This window comes from Panthera pardus, unplaced genomic scaffold (assembly GCF_024362965.1).
Source record: "Panthera pardus isolate Hobbes unplaced genomic scaffold, ASM2436296v1 HiC_scaffold_8, whole genome shotgun sequence".
NCBI classification, from domain to species: domain Eukaryota; kingdom Metazoa; phylum Chordata; class Mammalia; order Carnivora; family Felidae; genus Panthera; species Panthera pardus.
In genome coordinates, this window is record NW_026527013.1 from 23,778,883 (window position 1) to 23,803,579 (window position 24,697).

At 49.9% G+C, this 24,697-nt stretch overlaps 1 protein-coding gene across 1 annotated transcript; it reads right to left on the reverse strand.

Annotated features, from left to right (window-relative positions):
• Positions 1-637: 637 nt before the first annotated feature.
• WNT5A (Wnt family member 5A) lies at positions 638-23,403 on the reverse strand. The gene is given in 6 exon segments (XM_019470035.2): positions 638-5,534; positions 9,775-10,026; positions 10,028-10,068; positions 14,449-14,699; positions 15,925-16,058; positions 22,053-23,403. Coding segments are annotated over 6 exon segments (1,143 nt in total). The 5' UTR covers positions 22,059-23,403; the 3' UTR covers positions 638-5,075.
• Between the last annotated feature and the right edge of the window lie 1,294 nt (positions 23,404-24,697).

Below are 24,697 nucleotides of genomic sequence, written 5' to 3' on the forward strand. Positions count from 1 at the left end.
GGAAGCTGTGGTTCTCAACTGGGGGTGATTTTGCTCCCCGGGGCACATTCTGCAATGTCTTGGGAGACATTTTTGTTGTCACGAATGGGGGGGGTACCGCTGGCATCTAGTGGTTAGAGGCCAGGGGTGCTGCCAAACCTCAAACACACGGGAGAAACTCCCACAATAAAGAATTATCCAGACCCAAAAGCCAACCTTGCTGAGGCTCAGAAACCCGGTTTTAAACACCTGGCTGGCAGCCGTGCGACATGCAAAAAGCAACCAGCAGAATATTTCGGGTGATCCAGTCTGTTTATCTTGAACATTTTCTCTCTCTCCTCAAATCCTTCTCTTTCCTCTCTTGCCCTGGAATTTTATCATAATCCCATGTCACTGTGCTAAATTCCTACACTGAATAATAATCTCCTACTATGACTCTTAATACATTAGCAGCAGCAGAACAGTTAAGAAATAAAGATGAACATCAGGCATAAAATACAAAGGAAACCCTCAAAATTGGACCAAAGTCTCACGCACCTGCCTGAAGTGTAGTTTTCTTTCTTCTGGTTGCCCTAAGCCATCATCGCGCTCTGCACCCCCATCAAACTTTGACGGCCATGAACGCCACCTCCGCTAAACACACACACGACTGCACCAATTTCATAAAATGATTTTAATAGAAAAGTACAAGGTCTGAACAAAAATAAATAATCTTTATCTCATTTCTAGCCCAGCAAATTGTACACTGCATATAAAACTGATCTAGGAGGCAATGTTCCTCATTTCTGTTTGCTTCTGAAATACTGAGACATTAAATCTTTGAAATTCAAACTGATACACTTTTGCTTTAAAAAAAGATCACACCAACCTTTAATCATTCCATATCCATTGTCTAAAGTTGACTAACAAGATGATGTTTCACTAAAATAAAGTATTATCCAAACATTAGGTTGAAGTTTGTGCGAACAGGTAGACGATCCGCTTCCTAGGTTTTTATTCCTAACATTGCCAAATGTGTCCTATATTATTAAAAACTCATTTCTTCGTCTTACTTTCAAACCATGGCATCTAGTGTTCCCCATTCCAAAGAGAGAGGAGAGACTAAAAAATACCTTTTTTACAAAAATAAATATTTTAAAAGTATACTTTACAGAGATAATGCAGTACTCTAGACCTATGCCTTGGTGAGTATTTGCATTACATATATTCTTTAAGTTGTAAGTACCTTTTCTATCTGTCTCTATTTCTATTATACACCACTCAGTCTTTGGGGACTGCTTTTGCCAAGGATCTCTTGGACTCAGCCAGTACCAGTTTCTTATTCGGAGTACTTATAGAACGTCATATTTGATAATTCCACCGGCTTGGATAATGTTTTGCAAAAACAAATTGAAAATTGGTATTGGCAACATTGTCTGAGAAAAGGGTTTGGGTAGGCTACTAAAACATGCACACAGTGTCAGTCCCAGGAGTTCAAGCTTGAAGAACTGAACAGATAAACTGGACCAAAACTTAAAACGGTCTTCCTTCTACTTTAGCCCATAATTACTATTTTGAACATGACTCTGTTTGCCACTGCCTACATACAAATTTTTTGTTAATTTTCCTGTATTGGGAAGATCTTGAATGCACTCCAGGATGAAAAGAGAAAAATATGCTGACAGTCCTAAATGGAGTATATGTTTTTGCAATAAAGAACACTGGTCAATATACAACTGAGGAAAAACTGAAACAGATGTGAGTCCTAGAACCACAAGCGTTTGAATTTGCCCAGAAATGCTATTTTAAACACTCTATATGTTGGTCTACTGTTTTTTTGTGGAATAATGCATTCTTGGCATCCTTAAAAGGTTTCAATATGTTACAAGGTTATCCGGAAAGAAAAAAAAAAAAAAAAAAAAAAGCAAAGGGCTAACGTATCAATCTGTGTGGTGCTGGCCAGATTTCGGTGTAAGTTTTCAGAAAGCACAAGAACTCATATTAATTGCACTTAACACAACGAACCTTCAGTTTCCAATGAGTTTCATTCTCTGCAGACTGAGGTTTGCTTTTCCTAGAACTACTTCCAAAGGGGTATGAGACAATCCGTCCATGGTAACTTCCAACAGAGAGGTACGACAGATGCAGTGGTAAACACAAATATACTTTTGGACAAAAATACTGGTCATGGGTAAAAGCGTGTGCCTTTTCAGTTCTTCTCCTAGATGTTACAACAGCAACACGCTCTAAAACAATTAAGTTACATGCATAATGCTCAAAGAATGTGAGCAATCCTGCAACCAGCTTTAAGCCATCTGCTTGATTTTTTTCTTTCTTTTCTTTCTTTCTTTCTTTTTTTTTTTTTTTTGAACATATAGAGGAAAAGAGAATTCCCCTTTTGTTCCATTACATATAGAAATCTTTTGAAGCTTCCAAAGTTTGGTTTTGGTAAAAGTCTCCACTCTTCTATTATTCTGACGCGTAGTCACCCTAAACTATCCCTCATGGTTTCTCAAAAAAAAAAAAAAAAAAAACCCTCCACATGAAGTATCTGAAGGACACTTGAAACCACTTACCAATATACAAGTAACGTTTTATTTTATATTCTATCTTCCATTTGGCATAAGCCTTTCAATGTTTGTTTTTTAAACCAGTGAAATATACAAATCACGCAAGACAGAAATATGTACATTAAAAGTACAGAATAAAGGCCATAGAAGATATACATAATATCTGAATGACAAGTAGAATATTTTACATTAAATAGTTTCTTTTAAAAACTAGGATTGTTAAACTCAACTCTCTTCATAAACATGAATCACTAAAAAGGAACAAAATCTGGTTTAGCAAATAAAAAAAATTACTTCATGGTTTTTGTATAATAAAAACCAAAAAAGTGACATTTTAAACTAATTAGTGCTTTTTAATTTCAAGATCTTTTGCTTGCAATTCACTGCAACTGAGGGGAAGTGAATATCCTTGTGCAATAAATTAAGAGCCACAGGTGGTGGAGGTGATTATGAAGACCACCAAGCCTAGGACGGTTGCAGGAGATGTGTATCTTTCCAAACTTTTAGAACAGCGTAAGTCTGAGATAAGAACACATGTGATGGCATTTTTAGGAAAACGGTGTCCTTGCTTTAAAAAAAAAAAAAAAAAAAATCTCTCTAACTAGCTATGTATGTCGTAAGCTCAGTTTTCCTTGGACTCAGGTACCTCCAGATCTAACAGGCACCGGTTTTCACTCTGCAAAATGAACCAAGGAAACAGACGCATTGACAAAGCTTCCGAGTTTTGAAACTCTCTTCATTTCCACCTCTATGACAAAGGAGTAATGCCCTTTCTGGAAAGTGTACAGAAATGGAGGTTGGAGAAAGGGGGTGGCACAGGGATGATGAAAGAAGTCTTCAAACCAACATGCATATCAGGTAAGACCTTCCAGATTCCTCAGAAACAAGGCTGCTTCGTGATGCTTAAGATGTGATCACATCAGGGCCACAGCCCAGGCTCAACCCAGAAACCTTTTGGAAAAATCCCAATTGGATTGCAATGAAGGATAACAATGCTCTAGACCGAGAAATAACCCCAGAGTAAACTAGAAATCACTGGCTGCACTGAGATATAATTATATTTATATTTATATATAGATGTGTGTGTGTGTGTATATATATATATATATATGTTATTTACAAAAGACTTTGAGATATGAGGCACCATTAAACCGTATCCCCCCCTTATAAATGCAACTGTTCAAGTACACTAGAACAGTCTTGGGGCACACCTGCAGTATAATAGGAAAAGCTTGAGTGGAAAGTCTCTACACAGGATCACAACAGTGAACGCAGCAGCACCTCTGGGAACTCCATTAGCCATGTTAACGTCATTAAAACATACAAAAACTGGTGCTCCTCCAAATAAAAGTTTTAGGGAAAAAAAAATCCCTAAGTAGTGGACTGTTTCCCAAGTGGAGCTTGTAATACTTCATTTCCTGTCCCACAATCAAAGGGGACCCAGTTGAGCTGCTGCCTTTCGCAACATGGCCAGCATCACATCGCAGCAAAGCAAGGAGGAATCAGAGAGGTCCTGGGGTCAAGTAGGAGGACCGATTTCACTCTTTCCCCTCAAACAGGTTTTCTGCTCTGGTGCAACGCTGACCTGCACACAATTACCTTGTCGTCTGGGCTGAGGATCTGTGAATGGATTCATTTACTATTTTTCATTAATGTTATTTATTAACCAAGTATCCCTAAGAAAATTACAGTATATTTTTCTTCATATTCAAGCCAACCTCCCCACCTCTCTCCAAACAAAAAGTCTAGTACCCAGAACCACGTGGGAATCCTTTTCCAATCTGATAACCTAATTCCTGTTAACAGCTTCAAGTCAGTATCTTGATACCTGTGTTTCTCAGGTCTTCAACTACCGGGATTTTCCTCCCTGCTCCCCAAGTTTCAGTAGCTACTACTGTAAGACCATCTGCAGATAGAATGTTTGAGAAAACAGACACAAATAATATACCTTCTTCCTTTGAAGGATAGGAGATTCTGGCTGTTGCCTTTTAAATTACCATTTTGAAACTGTTTCAGGTTGGCAGTCCCTAGGGAAGGGGGTGGGGGAGGGCACCTCATTTTTTGTTGGTTTCTCAAGACCTCTCCACCCTCCCCAGAGCATTCGCAATTCACTTTGATCACAGAGGCTGGGTCCTGCATAGATCTGTACCACCCCCTTCCAGTTGGATGCTACCTGTTCCATATCTGACCCCTTAGTTGAGAAAAAGAAAACATTTTTCCCTTCTAGATGTGCACACAACTAAGGGTACATGTAATTCCCCCTCATCCTGTACCGTCAAAAGAAGTTTTGTCTTACCTTTTCAAAGATGCACAAAATAAATATTTTTTTCTTGGTTCCCACCCCCCATTATTGCCAAATAATAATTAAAATATTAATAATAAACCACAGAGTTTTTAGATGGGAACAGAAAAAAAAATGGTTCCGGTTGTAATTCTCAGGGGAAAATAAAACAATATTAAAAAAAAAAAAAACAGAATCACTGTACTTTCTATAAATAAGTGGGTCCTGGGAGCGGGGCAGGGTGACAGGCAGGCGTCGAGCGCCCGCTATTTGCACACGAACTGGTCCACGATCTCCGTGCACTTCTTGCACTTGACGTAGCAGCACCAGTGGAACTTGCAGTGGCAACGCTCCGTCTGCACGGTCTTGAACTGGTCGTAGCCGCGGCCACAGCACATGAGCTCGCAGCCGTCCATGCCCTCGGACGTCTTGTTGCACAGGCGGCCCTGCGTGCCCAGCGAGCCCGTGCTCTCGTTGCGCACGCAGTAGTCGGGGCTGGGGTCGATGTAGACCAGGTCCTGAGTGGTGGGCGAGTTGAAGCGGCTGTTGACCTGCACCAGCTTGCCCCGGCTGTTGAGCCGCATGGCGGCCGCGCTGTCGTACTTCTCCTTCAGGGCGTCGCCCACCTTGCGGAAGTCAGCCAGCTGCAGCCAGCAGGTCTTGAGGCTACAGGAGCCCGACACCCCGTGGCACTTGCAGGCCACATCAGCCAGGTTGTACACCGTCTGTGAGGAGACAGCACAGTCAGTGTATGCACTCCCGGACGAGCCCCGGACAGCCGGCGGACGGGATGTTAGCAAAGCTCCCGTCCACCTTCTACATGGAGCCATGGTCACCGGCTAAACCCGGGCCTGGGCGCTTTCCTCCTCATCCTGCGCCACCAGAAGTCTTGCGCTGCCGTCTTCAAAATAAACATGCTCTTAGCTCCTCATCACCATATTCTCACACATCACTGTAACAAACAGCCAGCTTTGAACTGAGAACAGGGAGAGACCACTCAAGTTGCTTCCTTTTTTACAGGAAAACACTACAGCAACTACTACATCTTGAACGCTCATCCCAGAGCTTATTTACCATTCCTCGCCCTCATTACCTGGATTAATCCCCACAGCCAGCCTATAAGGGAAGTGCTAGTATCGTGCCCATTTCACAGAGAAGGAAGGTGAGGGCCATACAGTTGAGTTACTTGCCCAGCCACTGGGAGGTAAGGGTGCCAGGATTTCAACTCAGACAGTTGGGCTCTCAGCTTATGCTCAGTGACTTGCTCATGGGCAACCCAGCTGGTAAGTAGGAGGGTTGGGAGGGGTCTAGCTCAGGTGGGATCAGGGTTCAAATCTTCATCACTATTATTATTGCTGTGTGCCAGGCACTGTAATCAGAGCCTTTATGCTGTTTATCTCATTTAATCCTCCCAAACAACATTATAACACAGGGCGGGTTAAACGATGGCACAGTGACGCAGAGAGGGAAAGTGGTCTGCACAGGCCACACAGCTAGAATGCAGAGGAACAGGGCCTGGACCTCAGGTTGTCACTCCCGCTTCCGGCACAGCCCCTAACCCTACTCCACAATGCCTAAGCTAAGAGCACCCATGCCAGACCTAGGCAGATGGGAGTTTTGTCCTAACTATGCCCCTGAATTCAGGCAACTGGATTCACCTCTCAGAGCCTCCTTTTTCTATCTGTAAAGGGGAACTATAATGGTACCAACCTCAAAACATTGTTGTAAGGATAAAATTAGGAGATGCAAGGAAAGTGCTCGGCATACATTCTGATGCAATCAGTAAATCTGGTCTTCCCCAGGGTGATGAGTGCATGGCATCCGGGTGCCAGTCCTATGCTCTCGCCTGGTCACCTTGGCCTCCAGGCAGCAGCGCCCACTGGCCTGGCCTCGCAGCACTGTGCCCAGTGGTCCGGGAGGTGGCGGGTGCCTATTTACGGTTCCTACTACCCACAGTTCCTCTGCCAGTCACCCACCCGCCTGCTCCCCACCCCAGAGTCAGAGTGGTGCTGGCAAGCTGCAGAGAACCTGTCAGGAACCTGGAGGCTGGAGTGAGCTAGAAGGCTCCTTCCACCCAGAACAGCTCCCTTCTTCCTATAAAGACTCATAAGGGGCGCTATTTTTGTAAAAGGGGTGGGGGGGGGGGGGTAGCAGAATGTACTTCCTTGGCATAAAGGGTTTCAGGCACTCAGCTAATGTGCAGAAGGGTTTTGCAGATGTATTTAACCTTTGCTCCCCTTTGACTAAAATAAAAAGCTAATGCCCCGAGGAGATTCTAGTATGATTTCCTGGCACAGTGTTCACAGATTTCCTCCTCCCTTCCCCCACTGTCCTGGAGAAAAACTGTCTTCCGTGTAACCTCATCTGCCAGGATTCAATTTAGCTCACAGCTCAAATTATAAAACTTACAAAAAGAATTCACTCACTATTTAAAAATGTGGATGTTATGGATGTCTGGGTGACTCAGTCAGTTAAGCTTCCGACTTTGGCTCAGGTCATGATCTCACAGTTTGTGGGTTCGAGCCCCGCGTCAGGCTCTCTGCTGACAGCTCAGAGCCTGGAGCCTGCTTCAGATTCTGTGTCTCCCTCTCTCTCTGCCCCTCCCCTGCTCACAGTCTTTCTCGCTCTCCCTCTCTCTCCTTCTCTCTCTCTCTCAAAAATAAACAAACGTTAAAAAATGTAGATGTTAAATGAAATTCTAATATTAAAGGTGCTTTTTCCAACTCTCCAAAACCCCCTCTCTCTACTTGGAAATCCCTTGACCTTCTCTCCTTGGTTGCTAAGCCCCTGATAATTTCTCTTCATGAGAGAAGTCAAAGAAATCCCCTAAATGGATGAAAGTACCAAATATGGGCACAATGAGGCCCAGAGAGTCAACCACATCTCTGTCCTGAAGGCACTTCTGGTCTGAGGCACCGGGCACACTGTATGCACAGGGTAATGTGACGTGTCCCCTGTGAGGACAGGGGCAAGCTTTATGGGCTCCCACAGAGAGTGGGGCTGACATGCCCATTCTGTGGCCTTGGTCGGCTGCAGTGGGGGAGACAGAGTCCACCACAGCAACAGGAGGCTTAAGAAAGGAGAGGCCACAACTGCCCCCGCCCCGCCCGGAGCAATAATCTGACCCCTCAGGGCACCACAGGTAAAAATCTACAGTTTAGTCCTTCCCCAACACCTCCAAATGTATAACATCAATTAAAAAAAAAAAAACAAAAAAACCAAAAAACTTTTTTTTTAAATCTTCTTTTTTTCGAGAGAGACAGAGTATGAGCAGGGGAGAGGCAGAGAGAGAGGGAGACACAGAATCTGAAGCAGGCTCCAGGCTCTGAGCTGTCAGCACAGAGCCCGACATGGGGCTCGAACCCATGAAAGTTCATGACCCATGAGTTCATGACCTGAGCCGAAGTCGGACGCTTAACCAACTGAGCCACCCAGGCTCCCTTAACATCCATGCTAGGTTAGCTGGAACTATCTAAATCATCTTTGACTTCTCTGCTCTCAGGTTCATTATGTCCAACAATTATGATTTATCAAGCACTTACACTGACGTTAAGCTCAGCCCTTGGATTGAACCACGAGAAACCGTTATTTAATTGGTCAGAGGTAGTCAAGTATTGGTAACTTCATCTGGATCCACCTACTATATGATCCTGGTTAGTCCTCACATAACGCTAAGTGATAGTTCGTGCCATGGCCATCCAACAGATGTAGAAATGTAGAAACTGAGGCTCATACACAGAAAGGAACAGAACTGGAATTTAGCCTATAGCCCTTTACCCCGAGCTGTGACGCAGGCGTTTAATAAAAACACGCCTGGGCTTGTATTGCAATCCATCAATTTTCCTCCATGGCCATGAAGTGGTTCTCTAGGGCCTCAGTTTCCCGAGCTTTAAAAATGAGGGTGTGCGGTTAGAGGGCTCTAAGGCTCCTCCCAGTCTTCTGTATTTTACTCTGTGATTATCTTCCCTTTTCCTCACCCCAAAATACAGAAGAGTGAAATCTCTGACCAGAAAGTTCCTGGCACCTACCTTGGGTTCTGTGAAAAAATAATGGCCCTGGTTTTCAATGCTGCCAAAGTTAAGAAAAGTTTCACCCCTTCATTTTAAAGCAGCCATAAAGTGCCATGTGTTTAACCACAGGAAAAAAGGGTCTTTTTAACTATTGTGGAGAAGCTTCCCACCAGGAGAAGGAAAGAGTGGACTCAGAAGGCTGGTGAGGGCTTGCAAAGCTGGTCTCCCTGGGCACTTCTGAGTGGCTCCCCCTTCTATCCAGAGCCACCCTCGATTGGCCTGATGGTCAGACCTATAAAATTCCACACTGCTAAAAATGCTGTAGTTTTCCTAGAAGAACTCTTAAAACAAAACAAAACCCTCAATCCCTCAGGCCTGCTATCTAACGACACAAGGGGAGGCAAGCAGAAAGTAAGTAAGGGAAAAGGTAAGTTCTGGAAGCTGAGGTGAGGGCTTTCTCCACTGGGCACCTACTGGGATAAATAGCTCCCTCTCCCAAATTTAAGCCCAACCACAAACATGTTCCAGGGAGAAGGGCGAACGTTATTCACATTTTTATTTCTGAGCTGAGCTGGGCTGGCCAATTGCACCGGGGACTAATTAAAAAAGTCAGAAAAAGCTCTTTCTCGGGCAACTGCAGGAGCACCTTTGCTGGAGGGGGCCCGGGAGGGATGATTCACCTTCAGGAGGCCTTTCTGGGGCGTGCACCCCCCTTCAGAGAGGCCCATGTGTAGGTGGGGCGGGGAGGAAGGGAAGCAGAGAGAGGAGGAGAGAGCTAGACGGGGAGGCAGAGAGAGAGGGAAAGCGACCAAAGACAGAGCCAGAGTCAGAAAGGGAAGGAAGTAGACGCAGAGACGGAGGGACAGGTACACACGGAGGGGCGGCACAGGGCAGGACCGAGCTAAGGAGCCGGGGCGCCCGAGAAGGGCGCGGGGCGGGGCGGGGCGGGACTCACCCTGCGGCCGGCCTCGTTGTTGTGCAAGTTCATGAGGATGCGCGCGCTCTCGTACGAGCCCTTGGCGTGGATGCGCTCCCGCTCGCGCGCGTCCACGAACTCCTTGGCGAAGCGGTAGCCGTAGTCGATGTTGTCGCCGCAGCCGCCCCACAGCCAGTCCCGCGGCAGGTCCTTGGGGCGCGCGGCGCGGCTGCAGCCGCACGTGGACAGCTCGCCCTCGCGGCACGCGCGGCTCATGGCGTTCACCACCCCCCGCGGCGCTCACCGCGTACGTGAAGGCCGTCTCGCGGCTGCCTGTGGGCGGGACGCGGGGGTCACCGGGCGCCTGCCCGCGGCCCCGCGGGGAGCGCATCGGGAGCCCCCCAGCGGCCCCGGGCGGGGGCAGGGGCGCCCCAGCCCTAGCACCCCCCTCCGACCCGGGCCAGCCCCCCCCGCCCCCACCGGCCGCGGGGAAGCCAGGAGAGCCGCCCCAACACGCAGCAGCAGCAGCAGCGACGCGAGCGGCAGCCCCCTGACGTCTTTGCTCTCACCCTGAAGGGCCGACAGCGGACTCTTCCGCTGTTGTGGTTTTCCCCTACAACTCCTGAAAATCCTGGAGACTGACTTCCCCAAAAGGCACACGAAACAAGTCATGGAGGGCGAAGAGAATGTGGGGAGACTTCCTTACACTTAATTTTAACGTTTGGTGTCTTCTGAAAATCTCAGGCCCTAGAACGCGGAGGCTGCAGCAGCCACACGCTTGTGGCCTGGCTCCCCTTTCTCCATCATGCAGCCTGGTGCCTGTCTCAGGCCAGGACTTCTCCAGAGGACATTTCTAAACCTGTTCCTACAGTACTGTAGTGAACCGTGCCTCTTCTTAAATCCCAAACCGGGTTAGCCTGGTAACTTCTCCTTCAGGAAGATGGAGGTCTACTTTCACAACAGCCTGCTGTCTCTGATGCTACTTCCTCAACCCCCTTCCCCCACCCCATAGCCTCTGCCTCAAAGTGTTGGAATAACAGCAAGAAGAGAAAAAGCACAATCTCAGGGGAGAACAAAAAAAAAAAAGGTCTTCTCTTTCCCCCTCTTTCTTGTAAAGAATACTTCCCTGTAAGACACTGATAGAGGAGCCCTGCCAGGAGGAAAATGGAGGCAGTCACAGACTACCTTAATTTTCACTTGTACATGGAGACATTTCTGTAACAAGAAGCCACTGAAAATAAAAATGTCGTGCTATGAGAGAGAAAGGGTTAACACACCCTGCCAGCTGAAGATGGGCCTGAGGGGTATACTAGGGGTGGGGGGCTCATTTCCCTCAACTATAAAATAGGGGTATTGAACTAGGTGCCTAGGTTAAAAAAAAAAAAAAAAGCCCCTTCTGGCCCTGAAATCCCTGTACATGAATAAAGTTTGCTCCTACACTTAAAAAGCTTGCTAACCATCTTTTTTTTTTTTTTGGGGGGGGGGGGGGGATGCAGCAGCAGAACAGCTGACAACAGGGACTCAGACCCAACCAGTCTGAGGAGGGGGGGCTGTACCAATTCCAGGGCCCATGGGCTGCCCTTCTCTTGCACTTCAGCTCTACATTTCAATCCACAGCCATTTGTGATTCCTCCTTCCAGGAATAGTGAAGATTCCCTTTTACCACAGACCTTCCCTCCCATGATTTTAAAATATGAATAACCTGAGGAGTGTGCTGGTGGTTGACAGGAGGATCCAGGAAGTTCCTAAGGGGTGTTACATCTATCTAGCTCAAATCAGAGAGCCAGAGCACATCAGGGGATGGAGTGAAATGAGGTGGGCAGGCAGATTCTAGGGAGTTATTTGAAGATTAACACTGATAGCACAGAAAATATTGTGGGCCTGGATGGGACACTTGTAGAATAAGGCAGCAGCTAGTGAAAGACATAAAAAAAATCCTCTGGAGACAGAAGAAAATAAGACACTGTCCTGTGAGTAGATAGCGCATAAAAGGGCTTTTATACAAAGACAATAATGCTGCTTTTTTCATGAGTCTACCTTGAGCATTTCCTTTCTTGCCCTGGAACACAAACTGGTAGAAATCTCCAAGCTAATTGGTCACTGCAGGGAAAACGTCAGTTTGAAAAGTGCTCTTTGGCTAATAGCCTGTGGACACAGTCCTCCTGGATGGAATACTACTGGTTCAGTTAGGCTTCCTGCCCTGTGAAATCTACATCTATTCCGACCCTCAGGCCCCTTCAAAATGGAGCCTTTCTTACATATCTTTTCACAGTGTGGAGACAAAGAAGAGACGGAGACAAAAGCTGGAGGAAAGCGTAGGGTGATGAAAAATGAGAAAGTTTCCAAAATGAAGAGTGAGCCCTTCACGGAGGCAATTGTATACAGAGCCTCCCAGGCAACTGGCACCCTAGAAAAATGAGTTGAAGAGGGATGGAAATGGCAGCCTGAGTTTCTCAGACAAGGGCCCCATCACAGGGTCAGATTCTCATGGACAGGAATTGCTCTTCACATCCCTGGTGTACTGAGTGCTTTGGAGGGGGTGATGCACGCGTGCACACACACACACCTTTCAGCTGTTTTAAATTTTCCCTTAGCTCATTCTCTTCAAACAGACTCATAAGTAGAAAAGTGAAAGCCAAGTAAATTTCCCACTATTGGGGTTGGGTCCATGTTCCTCTTCCACAAAAATCTATTCTGTTTTTTCTTCTCTCCATCTCTTTAAATAAATAGAAGAGAAGGCCCCATCAGCCTTTCCACTGCGAACCACCCAGCAGCAGCTTCCTGTGCTGTGAGACCCCAGGCACCTGGGGGACTTTTGGCAAAGGAGAATGTGTTCTCAGATGCCCAGGACATCAGCTAACTTGACAGTGGTATCTAGCAAGGCTCCCTTGGAGGCTGCCAGGAGGTTCTACTGGGACCCACTTACCACCAACCCAGATGGGAATACCACACAGCTGAGGACCAGAGAGAGTATCTGCAAGGGACAATTAAATATAAGCCTTTGTACCAAAGGTTCTGCTTGTTCCCTGAGGAAGCAGGCCCTTTGAATCTTGGACCACATTTTAAATAAATCTTCAGCAGAACTCAAATCCACTTAGCAAATGATAGCTTATTCTGAACATTTTGGCCCAAAACAGGCTACATATGAAGACAAGAAGAGAATCTTAAATCAAAGCTGTGTTCGAGGGACTACACAGAGAACCTTGCCAATTGCTGTTTTGCTTCCTGGCTACCATTAAAAATGTATTGATTTTTGCTAACTCATATACCTGTGAAAACATGCCCCCATTATTTTGAGAGGAAGGCAGTTTAGGGGGAAGGCAAAGGTGAGAAGAGAAAGCTGACAACTTACCATTCTGATACAGCTAAAAAAAAAAAAAAGAGGTTTTGAACTTACTCACAATTTCAAAATGCAGAATGGAATCTCCACCACATCCCCAATTAACTACACAGGGCACCCCATATTCAGGGAAAGCTCCTGTGTTCCTGACGCTGAACTCCTAGATTCAGATCCCAGTATATACATTAGCACTTTTTAATCATTAACAGGAAGGACAAAGCCCTATGAAACTGCAGGCTGAGGCTGCAGACCATTTTCCCATTCAATTAAAGGAATGGCTTCCAGTCCTGTATTATTTTAGTATATGAAGTCGCTTGGCTCAAACATCCACTGACAACTCTTTTTTGTTCTCAATGAATGCACTTTTCAGGGTTTTTAAAAAAGCATTTTATCCACCCGTGACGGATATTAAGCCAACTTTTTTTTTTTTTTTATCTTCAGTCAGTCTAAACAGTTAATTGCTTTGATAAATGGCTTCTTATTTTAGGAATCACCGCAGTCATATTAATTATAAGGGCTTGTTTGCATAAAACTAAATGGACCTAAAATACTCACACTAGAAAACACACATAGGATCACATCTGTCAGATAGCATCCTATGCTATTAAAGCAAACCAGAGGCAAACTGATTTTCTAAATGCTTCGCCTTTAGCCCAATTTTAAGGCCACCTCCTCCCTGCAGGGAATAAGTTCAATGATACATTTAATATACAGAATCTGAATGCGAGCAATACATTTAAGATTTTTTTTAAGTTTCTAGGTTGAGATCTGAAGGATGTGCTTTTATATCAATTGCCAAAATCACAATGTAAATTGGATCACTTCTAATTAAAATTCTTTTTGGTACTAAAAATAAAGCTTTTTAACATATATATCTCTATAGCCTCAGGAAATATCTATATTAGGAAAATTAAAACCTTATTCACTTCCAACAGATCCAGCATCCGAAAGAGGACAGTATTTAGTTTGATGCTTGGGCCATGTGAATTGTGGCTTACGACACTTCTAACAGTTACAAGAGTTTTGAAGTTTAAAAGGATATAAATGACTCAGCTTTCCTCATCCACTTTTGAGAAACCAAAATAAGTGTTCTGCTTCTATTTTAAACAAAATGCTTTTTAGAAAAAATCAAGTGTTCAGAAAACACGGAGGTGTCTTTGATGCTTCCCTTCTGATTTGGTTTTAAAAAGCCCAAAGCTTATAATCAGGTGTGGGGACAGCAATGAAGGCAAGCAGAAATAAAGACAAAACTTCCCCAGCCAGCACCCTGCTGGAAAGATTCCCCTCCTTATCAAGCCGGTCAGTAAACCCTAAAGCCTTTTTCCAGAAGAATAATGGACCTATATTTGAAAATATGTGAAATGGTTTCCTACCTATCTGCATAACCCTGCCAAAAACAGAGGTGTTATCCACGGTACTGCAATTCCACCTTCGATGTCGGAATTGATACTGGCATTCTTTGATGCCTGTCTTCGCGCCTTCTCCGATGTACTGCATGTGGTCCTGATACAAGTGGCACAGTTTCTTCTGTCCTTGAGAAAGTCCTGCCAGTTGGCTGCAGAGAGGCTGTGCTCCTATGATATATACTTCTGACATCTGAACAGGGTTATTCATACCTAGCGACCTAAAAAGGGGGGGGGGGGAGATGTGCATTCAAGATTTACGTGAACTCTCGAGGTAGGCCCCCTGAAAGCATGTCAGCAATACATGGTTTTAAGCACACAGATGCTTTTTCTCTCCTGCTTGTCCTCATGACAAAGTATGAGGAGGGCTTCATAAAACTTCTCTGTTTAAACTGCACTCAGAAAACGGAGGTATTGTAGTCCCCACCCCGCCATCTGGCTCCTCAGCTAGGTTTTCACTCCCTTCCTTGCCCTCCTTGCCATATACCTGAACCAATATTTCCGAAATGCGCTCAGAAAAGGGGGAAATGGCGGTTTTGGGGATGGGCCTCTGACATTAGAGAAAGTGACTCACTTTGCCCCACAAATTGGACCGATCTGCCTTTGCAAATGTATGAATGCCGAAAGTAGACACAATTAGACACGGGGAGGAGATAGAGGTTCCTTCTGACTGATGGAAGGATGCTGAGGCAAATATAGAGACTGGAGAAAATTCACCGTGTTCTGGACATTTTAAAAGGGCTCCTTATGTGATTGTGAAAGACCCAAGACAGGGTATCCAGTGAGTACAAGTCATGTTTGACAGTCAGAAAAACGCTGTTCATTTACAGGGAAAAAATATCCAGAAGGCCGTCAGAAATAATCCCCTGGATATACTGCAGTCGATCTACAAGGCCCCTAAACCAGAAAGAAACCCTCATTTAGGGACATTTGACTACTTCAAGTTAACTTCCTTTTGATCAAATTTCCAGCGCAAATACTTCCCCACTTGGAGTTTAGCTGTCTTCCTACAACTCTGCCTACTTCAGACCCTGAAGGTTAATAACCTCAAGTGACAGAAAATAAAAGCTGGAACTCACTTTTACTACCCAGAGGTGGCAAAAAGTAAATTTTATAGATGGGCTTACAATTATTAGAGAAGTGAATTTTGGTTCCCTTTTATTACGTGATGTACTACAAGCATACATCTGAACAAGGGCCTCATAGAGAAAAGCGAAGATTTATAGGTTCCCATTCCCTATGGAGCTAAAGATAAGCTTGACAATATTAACAAGTTAAAAGAAAATTCTGATTTCCAGATATATAAGGTAAAATATATTATATACATATGCATGAGATAAATGGACTCAAATTCAGGATTCAGCTCTGAAAACTGCAGCATCATACAAATGAATCTTTTAAAAAAATTAAAATAAAATAAAGAATATGTACTTAAAAGGAACTTACCACCAAGAATTGGCTTCTATTACAACCTGGGCGAAGGAGAAAAATATGGCCAAAGCCATTAGGAAGAACTTGGAAGACATTGCACTTCCAGCCATCCCCAAAGCAACTCCTGGGCTTAATATTCCAATCGCCTTCTGGAGAGGGAAGAAAGGAGCAGATGTTTATTGCCTCTCAGATAATTTTCAAGCATACAAGTTTAAACAACGGAAGCATCCGGGGTCTCTTAAGTTTACTGTTGATTGACTGCGCTTCTCCTCCGTGAGTTTTTTGATGGCAAGATATAGGCAGTTTCTTTTTCCAAATTAATCCACCCACGCAACCTCACCAGGAAATCTGATTTCGCTGGGATCCTGCGCGCGGGGCACGCCAGCGATTACAAACATGTCTCAATGCTGTTGAGTCAAAGCCCCGGTGCCAAGCGCTGCCTCTTTCCTGCTTGTTCGCTTCCCGCACCCCCTCGCTCCCCTCTAGTCCGCGCTGTGCTGGGTCCTTCCTCGGAAGGAATTCACTCGGGAACCCGCCGCCACCCTCGTCCGCTCCCCAACCTGGGCCGAGCAACAAGTGGAGCCGGAATTAATTCCATGGGCGAGAGCAGCGCGAAGGCGAGTGGAGCGCGCCACCGGCGGCTGCGGAGGAGGCGGGGTGGCCGGCTCAGGGGTGGGGGAGTGGGGGTTGGACGCGGGAGGGAAGGGCAGGGGGTGGGGGGCGAGGCCCCGGGGAGCTGCGTTCGCGAGAGTGCCCAGCTGGGAAATGCAGCTCGGAATTAACAGCGTATGTTTCATAATCAGTTTACAGGCCGCTTTGGGGGAAGCCACTTCCAGAGGGGGAAGGGCAAGCGGGGTTTCCTTAGGATACTCTTCAGCCAGACTGGAGTGGGGAGAAGGCGATGGGGGGGGGGGGGCACTAGGGATAACGGGGAGAGAGATCGGTTCTCTCAACCAAGGAAACCGGAAAACTGTGCCCCCTCCCTTGCCTGCGGGCTCCTCCTCGGACTCAGTGTACCCCAGAGAAGAGATAGCACCCCCGAGGAAAGAAGGGGGTCCGGGTCCCACTGTCCTAGGTGAGGATCCCTTCCTTGCCTTCCCACAAGTTCTGATTTTTTCATTTCACTCTCCCTCCCGCCACCCCCCTTCTGTCCCCACTCCTGACAGCTGCCACGGAGAAAGAGGAAAGGAAGCCAAGGGCGACTCCAGTTTCCTCCGGTTATGGTCTGGTGTTGTCGGCCACTTCGCCATCGCGCCACAGTGAGCCTGCCCTTAGAACACCCCCACCCCACCTTCCAGCCCAATTCAGACTCGGTTCGGTAAATCCCGGACGGTGAGGGTGCAGGGCGAGGCCAGAGCCGGTTCGAGTGAGCCCTAGGCGGGGCCAGAGATGCGCCGGCTTCCGCGGCGGCTGAGCCCCTGGATTGCAGGGCACAGAGGGCCCAGGCGGTGAAGGTTCCCGTCGTGAAGCATTTCGGGGGCGGGGGGCGGCCTTGAAAGATTTCGTTGCCGTTCCTCCCCACTGGTGACTTCTCCACCTGTAGGCGGCGGCGGCGCGAGACAGTGGCGGGTGCGGGTGGGAGGAGCGGGTTTCCAAAATCCTCTTTTACATTTCTGATTAGGGTAGCCCGCTGCACCGCCCGCAGCCCCCAGGGAGCCCTTTCCTCGGGAAAGGAAAGGTGAGCCGCCTTGGGCAGCAGAAGGTCCTGGAACGTGCGCCGTCAAAGGGGCAGAGAGGACCTAGGCGGCCTTAGAAACACTTAGGGGCCCAGGAGCGTGCCAAGGCTTTTCCCAGCCCGCCGTCCTTTGGACCAGGACAGCTCGGGGCTTCTCCGAGAGGAAATGTTTATGTGGTCCCCAGTGCCCGCTAGCCAGCGCTCTGACCCCTTGGCCCACTTGTTCTCCAAACACCGCAAAGCGAGGGGCGCATCCCGGAGAATAGAAACCTGGGATTTCCCCAGCCTAGGAGAGAGAAGGCTCGGTCTCCCTCCCCACCCCCGCCAGAAGTGTCAAGTTTCTTCTAGGGGAGGGGGTGGGCTGCGAGGTCTGCCTTCGCGCGCGGCCCAGGCTGCAAAATCGACTCTCCCCCCTCGGCGGACAAGGCCGCGCGCGCACACACACACAACACACTCATGCACACTCACACAAACACATGCACAGACACACGCACCGGCGTGCTTCCGAGACACCGGCGGAGAAGACTGCTGGCCGCGCGCACTTTCCGAGCTTCCCGACGGGCGGGGCGCGCGGGGCGGGGCGCGCGGGCAACGGAGAAATTGATAACAGATTCGGCGGATTACAGCGGATCTCTTTGTTAGAGGCGAAGCCACACAAACCGAACCGACTTTGGGCCGGAAGACCCCGGGGAGAGTCCGCCCGTTCCCAGCTAGGAGTGGGCCATTGGGTCTACGAAACTCAGTCTCCCCAGCTCCATACTGGGGATAGGCCAGCTGTGTCCCAAAGGGGATCGGGCAGGAGAGCCCCGCGAGTCGCGTCTCCACTTAACCCCGCGCGCTTGCCCGGAAACACCTTGGCCTTCCTCCCGCTCCAATCCCCATGCAACCCCCAAAAAAGGCCCCACAAGTTTGAAGCACTGAAAGAACTCACAGCCAAGTAATAAATACATCGACTTTGTAGGGTAAACACCCCTGCCTGTTTACCAAGAGATCTGATCCGAAAAGACCGTACGAAACGAGACCTCTCTGGACACTGTCACACCAGGGCTAAAACAAAAGTTCTGCGCAGAGACTGAGTTTACCAAAGAACGGGCTGAATGTTTTCGGACACTTCCAGGGCCCGGCGAAACTCACTAATGTACGGATCCTCAGAATCTGTTCCTAGCGTGTGATGGGGAGGAGGATTTCGGGTACTTGAGAGGTTCTAGCGCAGGGGAGGGGTGAGGTGGGGGTAGGGCGTTCCTGCGCCCTTGTTTCCAAAGTCAGAGCAGCTCAACGCAGTGGTGCTTATTCGATATCTCCTCCAAAGCCTTCGCATTGGATTGAGGTGTGCCTAAACCTTCTTTATCAACTGGGGTGCAGGCGGGGGGGGGGGCGGGGGTGAAGAGGGGTGAGAGAGGGGAAACCATCACTCTGGTTAGAAGAGGTTCCTGGGTCACAGAAAGCTTCCCTACCAGGCGCAGCACCCAAATCCTCGGCCCCACCGCCCCTAAAGAGAAATTCCGCAAAGGCAGGGAGAAGATTCTCGACCCTTGGCCACTGGTGCTACCTCACTCGGTCTGGGCATGCCCTTTCACTAGGCTTTTTGCGTCCAGAGTGCCCCCCCCCGCCCCCGCCCGCCCAAGTCTGTGAAAATGGAAATGACGAGGGAGACCAGCGAGGAGTCTGAAATGTATGACCTGGGCTCACGGTGGCTAAAAGGATAGGACACTCCAAGAATGCCAGCTCTTGGTGGGAAATAAACTTTGCCTTCCCCACTGTGATCTCTCCTTGAAGGAGAGAAACAGAAAATTGCGGAAGATAAAAGGCATCAACCACAGCATTGGGACGCCCTGCTCCAGGAAATGCGGAGAGAAGCGGAGTGGATAAGGATGAGCAAGCCCAGGCGGACAGGAGATCTGCTTTGGGGGAGCAGGCAACGAGGGAGCACTCCCTCACTCCCCTAGCCTGGGCGCGGGGTGTCCCTGGCCGCCCCTCGAGGGCGGACACTGCCAAACAACAGTGTCTACTGCGCTCCAAGTGTGTGGTGTGTGTAGGGGGTGGGGGGTGTAGGGAAGCCAGACAGAGAAGGTGGTGGGAGCTCCTTGTGCCCAAATCAGTGCAAGGATTGCCCAGGCTCAGGACTGAACCGCAGGTCCTGTAACAAGGACTCTCCAAAGGCAGAATTGTGGCTAAGCCCAGCTGTGTTCCCTGTCTCCCCACTTCCATCCCCTGGACAAGTCTCTCCAGACTTCAAGACTCTCTCTTTCTCCTCGCACACACGTATCACTTCCACCTTCTCACACAGGTTGTCTAACTCCTAGCACAGATTCTCAACTCTATCCAGAAGAAGAACATAGTGTCCAGTGGAAGGAGAAAAAACTAAAGATCAGTTCAACCCCTATCCTTCAGAGGCAGTTTGAACTCCACTTTTTAACAGACGAAGAAATTGAGGTCGAGAAAGAGAAAGCAACACTTGTCACCTCCCACTGACGGCACTGGTGAGAGCGCAGAAGCCGGACCCTAGGCCTCCTAGGGCGACGCTCCCGTTCCTTCACCCTGATGAGGAGGTAAACCCTTCCTCCACACGGCCCAGCCCGGTTTGCTGGATCGGACCTCTGGCCCCTTCCGTGCGGCGGCGGCCGCGCATTGCAGCTTGTCCTCTGGGAGTCTTGGAGAGGCCCTCCTGGGAGGGGAGAACCTGGTGGTCGGGAAGGACCAACGGAGCCAGAGGTGGGAGGGAGAGGAGAGCGGCTGCCTGCCGGCCCCAAAGAACAGACTCCCAGGTGTCCTACCTCAAGGCAGCCAACAGGGGGCAGTCGGCACCGCACGGCGAGGATGAAAAGGCAGCGGGACAAGCAGAACTCCGCGCGCACGGTGCTAATAACCCCTTGTGCACCGAGGCGCTCCGGTGAGGGAAGGGAAAGAACTAGAGACTCTTGGGCCAGTCCTCCTGGGGAGGGTCCTCCTTTGTGGGGCCGGGCGGGACTAAGGCTAGTAAGCCCAAGACCCGAGAACAACTGACCTTTACTCCCCCCACACGCAGGGCACGGATCTACACACTCGGGACAGAATTTCCGCGGCCTCTCCATCGCTTGCGCGCACTCAGCATTGCCCCCTCGGAACTCCCCTGGCAGAGGCTTTCTAGAAACGAAATCTCCATTATCAGGCTGGAGCAGCCTGAATATTGGCGGGAGGGCAGGGTCTGTAGGTGTGATCCCAACCCAGCCTCCAAGTGACTTCCCAAACATCGAGTTGTCCATTTAAAGACGCAAGAGGAGAAGGCGCCCCGATGCCAAACTGGAATTGTAAAGTAAAACAAGGCCGCGGGGTCTTCGGGTTTCGGGTTCTTTTTAAACTTTTTTTTGGTGGGGGATGGAGGGGGGATTTGTTTGTTTTCCAAAATATTTTACTTCTTATTCCAACCTTATTTTCAAGAAAAGTAAAACAGATCAAGAAGAGTGGAAATAAGGATCGAAGCTTGGAGGACAGGGATAGGAGAAGTTGTTTGCAAAATAGCAAGTTATATTGCAGGAAGAAATGTTAACTTTTCGCAAAAGTGAACTCCCGGTGACCCTCAGAGTGTGTGACTCGGCTTTAACATACAACTGACAATTAAAACAAACAAGAGTTCACAAACTGCCTCCCGCCCGCTCTCCCAACGCGGAGGCCCAAATGTTTCCAAAGGACAGGGCAGATTCCGCGCAGGGGGCCGGGGTGCGCTCTCCCAGCGGACGGGATTAGAGCCACCACTGCCAGCACTCCCCGCCCCCATCACCGCGGCAAAGTGCCTGAGCTCACCCAGTGGCGGCTAATAATGCTAATAACGCGACCCGGCTCCCGCGCCGGGGTGCGCGCTGGCCCCCCACCAGGCACTCTTAAAGGCACACGGCCTGCAGCTCTAGGATTCCCTGGCCGCCGCGACGAGGCTGCAACCTGGCCTCCCGCAGCAGAGGACGAGAGAAGAGGGGGCGGTGCACGGCTCTGGGGTGTCGGCTCCTAGTCCTGCTGCCCAGTCTCCCGACCAAGGAGTCCTCCTCCCCTTTCCGAGCCCCGGCCACACACCCTCTCGGTGCCCGCGCAGTGGGCGCTCCGTAAATATTTGTTGAATTGAATCATTATCCTGTTACTGAAATATACATAGTAAATTACACTGGTGTTTCTCAGGGCAAAAGGAAAGTCATCTGTGAACCGCTTTTTTCTGTCCTGGCTCATCCTCACTTTTTTTCCCCCCCCAAAGTCTAAAAGGTTTGCAGAACTTTTGGTGGGACAAGAAGTCTCCCGAGAGATAGGCAGTGCGCGAAGGGGTTGGGGCGTGGGCGAAGGGGTAGAGGTCCCTGCCAGCTACGCAGGAGTTCCAGCTTTTAGAGGCAGCAGGAGAAATGGAGGGATAAGGAAGGGGGGGGAGAGGGGGGGTCAGTTAACTTCCAAAAGAAAAAAAGTAAAGAAAAAAAAAGTGGCGAGCGTCGGCAGCGCACAGAACACTTACCTTCATGGCGAGGGGGAGGGGACGCGGCTGCCGGGAGGAAGTCGCCACTAGAGCGAGGGCAGCCGAGGAATCCGAGCGGAGCGGCCGGGTTAAGCCTGGGGGGACGATCCGGCGCAGAGCTTCGGGCTCCTCCTGAGCGCGTCCGGCAGGCGCAGGAAATCACAGGCGAAGCGGTCACTGGCGCCCAAGTTTGGGGGCCCGAGCCGGAGCAGCGCCGGGATGCGCCAGGGAACCGAGGGGGCGCCGAAGCCTGTCGGCCGGTAGCAAAGGCAAAGCCGGGCCGGCGCGCAACAAGGGAGCCGCGGGTCCGGCGAGGGCGTGCAGGCGACTGTTCCGCGGCGAGGCGCTCCCTCTCCAACGTCCATCAGCGACGGCGGTAATTAGGGCTTTCCAACCCCAAATGTGGGCGTGATTGTGCAAAAGACTTTACAACAAATAATAAAAAAAAAAAAATTCTTCACAAGAGGGTGAAAAAAAAATGCCCCCACTACTCAACTCTGGCCCGAGGCGGGGGCGGGGGCGATCCGCGCGCCCAGGTGCCCCCAGTTCATTCACACCACGGATTCTGCAAACTCCTGGCGGCTCACGCCTCCCGATCTCCAGCTCCTCCTCTCCAAGTCTGTGGCCGAAACGTCTGCTTCCAGGCGCTGATCCTGCGGCCGCAAGTGAGTGTGTGGACGTCTGTGTACACACACAGACACACACCCACACACCCCCACCACCCCCCCACACGCACACACTGAATCTTTGGGGCCACAGAACAATCAGGCGCGCAGGGCTTTTTCTCCAGGAGATGCCGCTGAAAATGCACAAGTCGCCATCGGAGCTACAAGAGTCAGCGCCAACTTTTGTCCTTTCATTTTACGGTTTGGCAAAAAGGGGGCGCAAAATGGGTAAAAGTTGTCCCCCGAAAGTTCTGCGCGCGGTGGGATCGGGGGGCGATGGGCGATTGCCCCAGGGGAGATACTGGCTCTCCCCCCCCCCCTCCCTTCTTTCTTCGGGTTAATCCCCGTCTTTTCCCCGCCTTTCCTGGGCGAAGGGCGAAGAGGGGCGAGGGCACCGCGGGCGTGGGGCTGGGGAGGGGCGAGGGCCAGGGGCTCCGCGGCGGCTGTTCAGTTCTGGCGGTCCATGGCCGGCGCGGCTGCCCACCTCGTTTGGCGCCGGGGCCCCAGGGGCGGGCGAGCTTGCAAGCGGGCGGCGGGCGGTCGGGGGCACGGCGCGGCGGCGGCGGCGGCGGGAGGAGCTCGCTCGGCGGCGGCCGCACCGAACCGGACTCTGGGCGGCGGAGGCGGCGCCTTGGAGCTTGCAGCAGCCTTCCACGCGATCCTGTGCCCCGCAGACTGACTGACCGCGGGGACCGTGTCCCCCCCGCCCCCCCCACCCCCTGGCCCTCCTCGCCAACTGCCTCACGCTCTCTCTCCCTCTCTCCGGACTCCTCTTTCCCCTGCAGTTTTCAGAGGGGGGAAAAAAAGAATTTTTTTTTTTTTTTTTTTTTTTTTTAAGTTGCAGAACCAAAGGCGGCTGGAAAGAGAGAGGGAAGGGGGGAGAAAAGAAAGAAAAAAAAAAAAACCAAAACTCAACTTCGCCTTTGCGCATGCGTGGTGAGACCGGCCTATGACAAACTCTGCAGGATTTTAAAGCCGTACCAAGGCTGGGGTGCAGGGGGGGCGGAATACGCTCCCTGATCGAGCCCCCTTCCCTGGGCTCCCCATCCCCCAGGCATCTGCCGAAAGAGAGAGATTCATTCCGCAGCCGCTGCCTGCCTGCCTCCTGGCCGTCTGCGCTCTTCCAAAGCCTCCGACCCTTGGGAGGCTGAACCCCAACTTCCCGGTCTGGACCCCTTGGCTCGCCTGTCCCAGGCCGCTCCCACTGGGGCTGCAGGGGGCCTGCTGCCCCGGGCACAGAACCTCTGGGAGGACCTCCTCCCCATTCTTATCCCTGGGGGAGGGTCCCCTAAGCCCCGGGGCTGGAGACTAGGGTAGACGCACACCTCCTGCGTCGCTCCAGTGTAGTAGATTTGGGCACTGGGGTGTTCGATTGGGCCTCTGGCTGAGACCCAGGGCACCCAGACGCGGGGTGTAGTGCTGCCTGGTGAATCTAGGTGGGTGCCCTCAGATGAGAAGCCGCCGAAGTTCCGCAAAACAGAGTTCCAAGCACTGGAGCTTCTAGACACTTGCAGACACCTGTGGGTGTCCCCCCCACCCCGGACAGGGTTGGTGGATGTGTGGCCCCCACGTCCAGCATGCCAGGAGCGCCACCACCAAACCATGCCTCACAGTGGAGCACAATTCTTATTCTGAGTCCTCCCCATCGTCTAGACACCCGAGGAGGTAGAAGATACACCACACACACACACACACACACACACACACACACACACACACACACACGGATTCAATTTCTGACAACCAGCAGCATGCACTTGACCTTAAAGCAAAAACTCCATAGCCTGGGTACTTCTGGGTGGTGACTGTTTTGTTTTGTTTCTTCCATCCCCCATTCCCACCCTTGGCTGACCACCCCAGGTCGCGCTGGGAGAGGGTCCAGAGACGCTGTCCCACCCTTCCTGGTCCCTTCCTGAACCTTACTCCTCTCAGTTGACGGGACTCCTTCCCAGCGCTGGCCTCCTTTTGCTAGGCAGCAAA